This window comes from Psammomys obesus, unplaced genomic scaffold (assembly GCF_907164565.1).
Source record: "Psammomys obesus unplaced genomic scaffold, mPsaObe1.curated_primary_1811, whole genome shotgun sequence".
NCBI lineage: Eukaryota > Metazoa > Chordata > Mammalia > Rodentia > Muridae > Psammomys > Psammomys obesus.
Window position 1 is genome coordinate 11,790,749 of NW_026596034.1, and position 10,600 is coordinate 11,801,348.

At 44.6% G+C, this 10,600-nt stretch overlaps 1 protein-coding gene across 2 annotated transcripts in view; it reads left to right on the plus strand.

Annotated features, from left to right (window-relative positions):
• Positions 1–10,600, plus strand: part of Ccdc113 (coiled-coil domain containing 113) — a 28,989-nt gene extending 18,389 nt beyond the window's left edge. For both annotated transcript variants that reach the window (XM_055621352.1, XM_055621353.1), the window contains 2 exons: positions 9,041–9,196; positions 10,456–10,600. In XM_055621352.1, coding sequence (XP_055477327.1) covers positions 9,041–9,196; positions 10,456–10,542 — 243 coding nt within the window. In that variant the 3' untranslated portion in view covers positions 10,543–10,600. The remainder of the gene's footprint in view (positions 1–9,040; positions 9,197–10,455) is intronic.

Genomic DNA, 10,600 nt, shown 5'->3' on the forward strand with positions numbered 1-10,600 from the left:
AGGAGAGAGTCCATTGGCTTCCTGGCGGAAGGCCTGGCCTCCGTTCAGGACTGCTGCGTGTATTTGAGTGTGACAGGACCTTTTTCACACGTATAAAATAGAGGTCAGGGTCCTTGTGGTAATGACTAAATAAGTCTACCTATAAAGTGCTTTGTCAGCCTCTAAGCCATGAGTACAGTTATTAGTGTCACGGTTTTGAGGGGATCTGAAGTGTCTCCAGGAATTTGTGTGACCCAAACCTGTTCACGGTGGCCAGAACCCCACAGGATTGCCACATCAGACCGTGGGGTCAACACCCACCTCATGTGCTTGATGGAGAACCAGCTCCCACAGAAAGCCTTGGGACAGAGTGGCAGGGGCCAAAGCTGAAGCTGCAGTCTGACCATTGTTTTTTCCTCTGGGTTTGATCACTGCTAAAGCTTAAAATCTACCTTTTAAAGTCCTGCAATTCTTTATTTAGCACATCTTATTTTTCCTGTTAGCTTCTTTTTCTCAGTGCTGGGGACTGAACCCAGGGCTTCTCGCATGTTTTACAAAGGTCACACTTCCATCCTGCCTTAGGTACTTTCCGATTAAAGTGTTTCCGATAAAACACCATGACCAACGCAACTCGTACAAGAAGTGTTAATTCCGGGCTCATGATTTCAGAGGATTAGAGTTCACGATGGCGGTGCAAAGGCACAGTGGCAGGGGCAGCTGAGAGCTCACACCTTGATTGGAAAACTGGAGGCAGAGAGAGGCACTGGGAATGGGCTGAGTTGTTTTGGACCCTCAAAGCCTGCCCCCGATGATATACCTGCTCCAGCAGGGCCTCATCTTCTAACCTATTCCAAACAGTTCCACCAACTGGAGACCAAGTATTCAAATATATGAGCCTATAGGGGCCATTTTCATTCAAGCATCACATGGCTCTTTGTTACCTTTAAACAAACAAACAAACAAACAAACAAACAAGGACTCACTATGTAGCTCTGGTTGGTCTGGAATTCCTTATGTAGACCAGGCTGGCCTCACAGAGATCTGCCTACCTCTGTGTCCTGAGTTCTAGGATTAAAGGTGTGTTACTACCATGCCTGGGTTCTTTGTTAACTTTTTGTTTCTCTGAGACAGAGTTTTTCTGTATAGTGCTGCCTGTCCTGGAACTCACTCAGTAGACCAGGCTGGCCTTGAACTCAGAGAACTCAGAGAACCTGCCTCTGCGTCTTGAGTGTTGGGACTGAAGGCATATGTTACCATGCCTGGTGCCTTTATTAACATCAAAAGACAAGTTTACTGAGAGCATACAGCTCAAGAGTGTGTGGCATAGTCACAGTTAGACTATTGGCACAATAAACCTAGAACCTCTTCATCTCCCAGGAAGAAACCCTGGCCCTGTTCCAAACCCTTCTCTATTCCCCATCTCACCTTCCTTCCTTCCTCCAGCCTAGTCAACCACTGCTATACAGTGTGTCTTTGTATGTTTTCCTACCTGGACATTTCAGATAAAAGGATCCATCACATATATGGGTCTTGTTTGTTTGTACGTGGGGTTCCACTTTTCAGCTACTGTTGGTGCTGGTACGAATATCCTTGTTTACAGTTTTTGTGCAGCTGTGCTTTCTTTCCTCTTGAGTATGTAAATAAAGTAGAATTGTGAGTTACACACAGCAATACTATGTTGAACATTTGGAGAAACCGACAAATTGCAATGTGGCTACAATATTTTACATTCTCACCAGTAGTATGTTAGGCTCCAATTTCTGTACACTATCTTAAGGCTTTTATCTTAGTTTGTTTTATTTATTTTGTGTGTGTGTGTGTGTGCGCGCGCGCGCGCGCGCACATGTGCCCCTGGAGGTCAGAGACATTGGATCTCCCTGGAGCTAGAAGCTGTAACTTCATAACAGGCAGTAATGAGCCATCTGGTGTGGGGGCTGGGAGTCACACCCAGCCCTCTGTAAAAGCAGCAATGCTCTATTAACCGCCAAGCCACCTCCCCAGCCCCATTTTAAAGTACAATTTTATTACTTCTTTGGAAATTTCATACAGTGTCTTATGATCATGTTCACCCTCACTCCTCCCCCAAACTCCTTCCAGATCTACCACCTACTTCTCCACCCACTCTCCAGACTTTGTGTCCTTTCTCTCCTTGTTTTTAATAGCACGCTGAGTCCACTTTGCACTGAGGGATATTCTCCTAGATGTGGGGCCATCCACTGGAGTGTGGTGGACCTGACAGGGGCCCCGCCGACACTATTCCTCACAACTCCAGAAGCCAGCAGCTACTAACAGCTACCAACAACTCCTCAGTTACGGCTGGCTCGAGGCCAGAGCAATGACTGGCTTGGTTTTCTGCAGGTCTTTTGCAGGCAACCACAGGCCCTGTGAGTTCACCAATGCAGGAGCCCCATCCTGTCCAGCAGTCATTGTTTTGCCCCAGATTTGCTAACCTCTGGCTCTTACAGTCTTTCTGCCCCCACTTCCATGTCGGTCCCCGGGCCTTGGGAGTGGAGGTGACGGAGATGTTCCGTCTGTGGTTGAGCACTCCGCTAACACTTACTTTCTGCACTTTACATCTTGGTTTCCTAAGCGGGTTCCAAGGATTGAACTCAAGTCGTCAGACTGGCGAGGAAAACATTTTTGACCACTGAGCCATCCTATGGGTCCCTTCTATACATTCTCGCCAACATGTCACTATTTCTCTCTAATGGCCATCCAGGTCGGTGTGAAGTTGTGTGACTTGTTATGGTTTTTATCTGAAACTCCCTGGTGATTAATGACACAGTGTACCTTTTCCTGCTTGTGGTTCCTTGCCTGTTGTTTCAGAGAAATGTGCACTCCAAGTCCTTTGCTTCACTTTTAATTAAGTTTTCTTTAAAATTTGAGTTTGCATGAATTCTTTGCATATCCTAGATTTAATCTCTTATCACCTATATTATTTTTACTTTTTCTGTGGTGTTTTTTAATTTCATTTTATGTGCATGAGTTTCTTACCTGCATATATGCCTGTGTACCATGCACCTGCCCGGTGCCCAAAGAAAGCAGAAGAGGGAGTGGGGTCCCCTGGAGTTGGAGTTACAAATGGTTGTGAGCCACCATGTTCTAGGTGCACAGGAATTGAACCCAGGTCCTATGGAAGAGAAGCTACTGCTCCAAACCACTGAGCTATCTCTCTACCTCTCTTTCATCTTCTTCATGGTACTGTTTATAACACAGGGCTTTAAAATTTTGATGAAGTCCAATTCATGTTTTTCTTTCACACTGTGCTGTGAGGTTGAAGGTGCTAAGAAGCGATGCCTAGTCAGAATGCTAGGCAGATGCTCTGTCTCCCGTCAAGTTGTAGAGCCCTAATTCTTGCATCTAAGTTTTGAGATAACTTTAAAAAAATGGTGTGAGAGGAGAATTCGAGAGCTAATAGAAAAGAGGGTTTAATGGTAAAACTTATGGCACTAACCGCATTTTACCATTTGTGGTTTTCTTGTTCCTTCCTGTGGATTGGAGTTGCCACCTAAAGTTGCTTTTCACTCACTTGCAGCTTTGTTTCCATTATGTTCTTTGTACTTTCACTGTTCAGATACATTTTCCTTTTTATAGGGCATAGGCCTATTTGCTTTCATTTTTTAATCAAGTAAGAGATCCATGACTAGTACTGATAATGACTCACATAATGTTTGTCTTAATGAAAACTTCCAGGCCCTCCGCTGTCACTTGTCTTCAGCCTGTGTAATTCCCTTAGTACTTATTATAAAACACATGTGCTAGGTTTCTCCGGGTTTTCCTTGATGTGTGAATCTTTTTATTACTCTTTCACTTAAATAGCCATGTGCTGGAGGTTGTAGTGAGAATTCTGGATTTTTTTTTTTAACACAGAAATGAATAAGAATGTTTTCATCTTAGTCCCAGGTGTGGGGTTATGGGGCTGCGTCCCAGTAGCTGGCTATGATTTGCCTCGTGCTCTAGCAGAGGTATAATTTTGCCAGCTGCAGAAAGTTTCTGCAATTGTGTGACATTTGGAATTCTGGGAAAGTTTCGGAGGATATATAAATTCTAGAGCCCCACAGATGGGATGGGTGGTTGGTGGTGGTTCAGGAGGTTGTTTGGGGTTTGTTAGTAGTTGTGCTTAAAGAAACAAAAGGAAAGAAATTAGATTAAAGGATCTCTGTCTCTGTGTCTCTCTGTCTGTCTATCTGCTTGTCTCTCTTTCTCTTTCCCTTCTATCTTTCTTTTTCTCCTATCTAGTGATAGGGGGTGGAACTGGGGGGATAAAGGATGGGAAAAAGAAGAACCCACAAAGTAGCAAAAACTGGCTATAAGACATAGTAGCTCACGCTTTTAATCACAGCACTCAGGAGGCAGTGGCAGGTAGATCTCAACAAGTTGGAGGCCAGCCTGGTCTACATAGTGAGTTCCAGGACAGCCAGGGCTACAAAGAGAGAGCCTGTCTCAAAACAAAATAAAACAACAACAACAAAATAAATAGCCCTTTATTATAAATTTTATGTTTATAGAAAAATAAAGATATTCAGAGAAGTTCTTTCTGCCCCACATTTGTTTTCTGTTTTAACAATTAACGTCAGCATGATGTTTGTTACAATTAATGAATGACATTGGTTTATTATTATTGACTAAAGTCTATGTTTTCAGATGCACTTCCTTTGTTTTTGATTGATGTCCTCTGACTGTTGCAGATCCCATCCAGGATATCCCTACACTCAGTTGTTATAGCATTCTAGACTCCTCCTGGCCTTCCCTGGCATGAGAAGATGCTGTGTGCTCATCTTGGATGAGTCTCATTCCATCTAAGGATCAGCATTTTTTCAAGTTCTGATCCATTTTAATTGACAGCATCATTAGAAATAAGTGCCCAGGGCTGGGGCGATGGCTCAGTCAGTAAAGTCAAACAGGAAGACTGGAGTTTGGATCCCCAGCACCCTTATAGGCTGGCACGGAGATGCACGTCTGTAACTTTAGTGCTGGTGACCATAGGGGTAAGGGGGAGACAAGAAGATCCCTGGTGATCATGAGCTGGCCAACCTACCCAAATCAGTGAAGCTCCTGGTTCAGTGAGAGAGCCTGCCTCAAAAAAAAAAAAAAAAAAATACAATAGGAAGTAATCAGGAAAGATACCCATATAGGTACCTGCATGAATATGTGAACATACTATACAAACATACATAAAACACACACACACACACACACACACACACACACACGGGGAGGGGAGAGAAGAAGGGGGAGCTTTTCTTACCTCCATATTTAGCGTATGTTGTATTCCATTGTCCTGTGGCCTCTGTTGCTTCCGATGAGCAGTCAGGTGTTGATCTGCCTATGGTTGCATGTGGGATTGTGCTGTTTCCTGCCCCTCACCCCCCACCTCAAGCTCTTCCTTTGCTTTATCATTCAATGTTAGGAGTGTGCGGTATTTCACTTACCGTCATCAGAGCTTGTTCAATTATCTGGGTGTCGAGCTTAATGTTTTCTGACTAACAGTTGGGAGGTTCTTATCCACGGAACCTTTGAGCAGTTTTCTCTTCCTCTCTCCTTTTCCCCTTCTGTTACCACCACGACATGTGCCACACCCAGTGCTAGCTACATTTCTTTGAAACTGCCAATTTTTCTGTTTTCACTTCCTCTCTTCATGTTGCATAATCTCTACCAATCTATCTTCAAGTTCAGTGCTTGATTCCCCTACTAGCTTAAATCTACTATTGATTCCCCACAATGATGGAGGACTTCTTTTCCATTATTCTACTAAAAAGGACCCCAGGTGCGCTACTTCTTAAAGATTCATTTTTTATCATGTATAAGTGTGTATGACTATGTGTGGGTATGTGCAGTGAATGCAGGCGCCCACTGAGGCGAGACTCATCAGATCCCCTAGAGGCTGGAGTTACAGATGGTTGTGAGCTGCCTGATAAAGATGCTAGGGACCAAAATTAGATCCTTGGAAAGATCCGTAACCCTCTCTTAACCACTGAGCCATCCATCCAGCCTCAGGTTCCCCATTTAAAAAATAATGGTTGTCAGGCATAATGGCTCATGCCTTCAATCCCAGCACTTAGGAGACAGACATAGGTGAATTGATAAACGTAAAGAATTTTAGGACAGCCAGAGGTACATAGTGAGACATTGTCGCAAAAAAAAAAAAAAAAAAACCAAAAAAACCAAAAAGTAATGATAACAATGATGATGACGTCTTTTTATTATGATTATCTATTTGATGAGATGTTATCATCTTTTACTGATTTTTTTTTTTTTTGAGGGGCTGGAGAGATGGCTCAGTTGTTTAGTGCTCTACCAGAGGTCTTGAGTTCAATTCCCAGCACTCAACATGGTGGCTCACAACTGTCTATGATGGGATCAGATGTCCTTTACTGGTATACAGACAAAGCACCCATACACATAAAATACATAAATTATTTTTAAAGGTTTTTTTTTTTTTGAGACACAGTTTTGCTATGTAACCCAGGATGGTTTCAAACTCTTGATTCTCCTGCTTCAGCCGTCTGAGTGCTGGCATTGGAAGGGTTTCACCACCACACCCATTCTCCATTAAGTCTTTAAACATGATCTACTTTGGGTCCTCGAATAGCTTCTTTGAAACTGTGCATTCAGTCCACCATCTGGACAGCTCATGTTGCCTACTTTTTGTTCTGTCCTTCTAGGGGGGTTGAATTTTCCTGTTTTGCTTTTGTCCACCTCACAATTTTTGGAAAACCGTGTGTTTTAGATAATACAGCAACTCAGGATAATCCCCTGACTCCTTTCCTGGCATTGTCACTGTTTAGCGATCTGGTTGGACCAGGTCAGTAGATGCTGCTTCTCCTACTGCTAATGTTGTCAGTGGTCTCAGCCTTGTGATTACACAGTCTGACAACCAGGCACGGTGCTGTTCCAGGTGAATTCTTTTTTTTTTTTTTTTTGTCTTCCTGCTAAACTGTTTCTGCAGGAATCCCACCCAGCTATGAATCCATGTTAGTTACTGGCTAGTTTCTTTATTACTTTCAGACATCCTGTGGGGTACTGCCTCACATTCTGATCGAGTTTAGCACCAGGCCACTTTGCAGCAAGGTGTAGTCAGTCTCTGAGGCTTGCTCTATACACGTGGCAGGCTCTTCTTGGTCTGTTTGTCTGGTTCTGTTAACCATCTGGCTGCTCAACTGTTTTTGTTTGTTGTCACTTGTATTACTGAACCTGGCTAGTTTGCTATCAACTTGAGACAGAGTCATTTTGGAATAGGGGATCTCAACTGAGAAAACGCCCCTGCCATATTGGCCAATGGGCAAGCTGTTGGTGCATTTTCCTGACTTACTATTGATGCGAAAGGGCTCAGCTCACTGTGGGCAATGATGACCCTGGGCTGGTGTTCCTGGGCACTATAAGAAAGCAGGACGAGAAGCTGGAGAGACAGATTAGTGGTGAAGAGCAAGTACTACTTTTGTAGAAGGCTTGGGTTTGGTTCCCACATTACATCCTGCCGCTCACAACTGCCAGTAACTCCAGCTGCAAGAGATTCAACACTGTGCACTCATCTGCACAAACCCACACACATATACACATACAAATAAAAAAGACAGACAGGAAGGAAGCAAGCAGGCTGAGCAGCCATTAGAGACAGCCTAGTAAGCGCTTCCACTTAAATTCCTGCCTTGAGTTCCTGCCCCGCCTTTCCTGGATGACAGAGTACAAGCTGTAAAATGACATAAGCCCTTTTCTCTCCTCGTTGCTTTTGCTCATGGTGTTCATTACAGCAACAGGAACTGACTAAAACAGTTCCTCTAAACTGCCTATCCCAGAGATTGCCATTGTTTCCTCCAAGGTCCTGCGGTGTGAGCTCCTCATGCTCTTCCATAAGTCGGTCCTTTAGGCAGCCGTCCAGAACCCTGCCAGATTGGCAGCTTTTTCCAGAGAAATGGGAACAGTGTAGCGACATCCCCAATGCACAAGTGGAATGTTTTGTAGATATTGTAGACCTCGGTCGTCCTTCAGCTGTAATACATTTTGATGCTTCCTACTTCTCCTCCTACCCCGCTTCCAAGACACGGTCTCACTATGTAGCCTGGGTTAGTCTTAAATGCTCAGTCCTTCTGCCTCAACCTGCTGAGTTTCGGGGCTACAGGAGTAATCTCAGATGCCACAAGAGAATACCCAATATTCTCTCATCATCACCCTGTGAGAAAGCAAGTGCACTGTGGTTCTGGGTTCAGGTCTAACCACAGCTGCCTGCCTGCGATAATCAGTGTGTATTCTCACCTTCTCAAAGCACGTTACTGGTATGTTTTATTAGTTTGTGTCACAATGATCAAAACAGAGCTGCTCAAGTTGGAAACTGGAAACCAACCACCTGGAAAGCTTGTTAACGTTCAGACTGACAAGATGGATCTGGTTAGAAATGCCCAGTTCTGCATTCCCAGTGCAAGACATGCAAGGAATCCAAAGGCGACCCTCAGTGAGGAGCATTTAACACCTCAGGTGGATCTATGACATAAGAGCTTTCCAGTTGGAAGTACCAAGAGTAGTTTGCCTCCCCTGCTTGTGAGGGAAAGGGTACTTTGTACTTCAGACTGGGTTCACAGCCATATATGCACCAAAGAACGAATTCAAACCCGAAATTCTCCTGCCTCCACTTCCCACAGGCTGGGATTATAGATGTACTTAATGCCATTGGGTTATATGCTTAAAAATGGTTAAAATAGAAAGTTTTGTTATGTATAGTTTACATACAAGACAGTAAAGTGAATTGAAACTGATAAAACTGGAGTGTATATAGATACACAATCTCGCACACAAAGCAGCTTAAGAAATCAAATACAAGAGAAAGCATAGTAGTTAGTAAGGGACAGAAAGAAAACAAGGAAGGAAAAGAAGGGATGAAAAGTCTGGCCACTCTAGTGTTTCTGAGCCAGATAAAAACATTACAGTCTGCTAGAAAAAAAAAACAGAATCTTGAGAGGGCACCACCCTTTGCAACTGTCACCTTCTCTTTTGGAACTGTACTGAGACATGGGGATGGAGCAGGAGCTCCCAGAATTCCATGGGCTTAATGGGTGCTTCCCAACAGGACAGGGCCAAGGCCTACACCTTGAACGCTAAGTTACGGAAGCAGCTGGCTGAGTTCCGGGCCCCACAGGTGATGGTGTATGTCAAGGAGAAGATCTTGAACGGGGAACTGCAGAAGACCATCAAGATGTGGGAGAGGAAGGTGGAGATCGCAGAGGTGAGCCTGTTGTCCCCAGGCGGGGTTTAGTCTAAGAGCACTGACCATGGGATTACTGAATATCTCCAGCCACCGACGTTTTTCTTCAGGCTTTTGTTTATCGGGTTCAGATTATAGGGGTGCCGGCCATCTTGTAATCTCTGAAGTTGTTTCAACTTCTTAGCCAAAAGATGAACAGCAGTTATTTTTCCAAGCTCTCAATTTCAATGTTAGGGACCGTGTATTTTAGGGTCATGGGTGTGTTTAATTGTTTCCATAATGAATTCTAGGGTCTGCGGGATCCCTCCATGCCATGGGTATGCTTCTTACACGGAGAAGACAGCTTTTAAGACAATGAAAAGCTGCATGTGGTGGTCACGCCTTCAGCCCAGCACTGGGAGGCAGGGGCGGGTAGATCTGTGTTTGAGGCCAGCATGGTCTCTATAGTGAATTCCAGGCCACTCAAGGCTGTACAGTGAGACCCTGGAGAGGAGAGAAACAGAGACAGAGAGAGAGAGGGGAGAGAGAAAATAGAATATAGTGGGTTTTAGTGACTTTCAGAACCTAGCTCCATGCTCCTAACGTAGCTGCTGTGGGCCTCTGTGTAAGTCAGCCTGCAGCCTTTGAGATGGGTGGCGTGCACCTGGACCTCATGGTGGCCAGCCCACACGGTGTCGGTAGTGTAGCTTAAAAATCTACATGGGCTGCTGGGAAAACTGGAATCTTTTTACGTCTTGGCTCCAGATCCATCTCCCTCTGTGGTAACTAGGTAACAGGAAGGACATGAGGGCCCTAACTTGGGGCCACATAACACCTAGACCTGAGCAGAGAATCCAACAGGGGCATGCACCATCTCATTTCCCTGGACAAAACACAGCCTTTAAAACGGTCTTTTGGGTTTTTGTTGTTGCTGGTTTTTTTTCTTTTTCCTTTTATGAGAGACAGGGTCCTGTGTATCCCAGACTATCCTTCAGCTTAACTCAGCTTAATTTGTAGCTGAGAATAACCTTGAACTTCTGATGCCCTTCCCTCCACTTCCTAACCTCACAACCACTCCGATGTTTATAGGGCACTGTGGATCAGACCCAGGGCTTTGAGCACTCGAAGCACACACTACCCCTGCATCCCAGCCCGAGAAAGGCCTTTTGATGCACCACAGGACCTCAGCCACCTGCACAGTCAGAAGTTTAAATACAGCAGTGGTCTTCAGCACGGGCGCACACACTGTTTTGTTTTTTCAAGTAACCTTCTCTCCCTTTCCCCCTTTTTCTGCTTTGTAGATGTCTTTAAAAGGGTATCGGAAGGTCTGGAATAAAATGAAAACATCGGACAAGCACCTACAGGTGGTCATGCCCCCCGGGAAATAGTGAGGAGCAGCCCACAGCTTGCAGACCAAGAAGTGATCCATTAAAATGTTCTCGTATT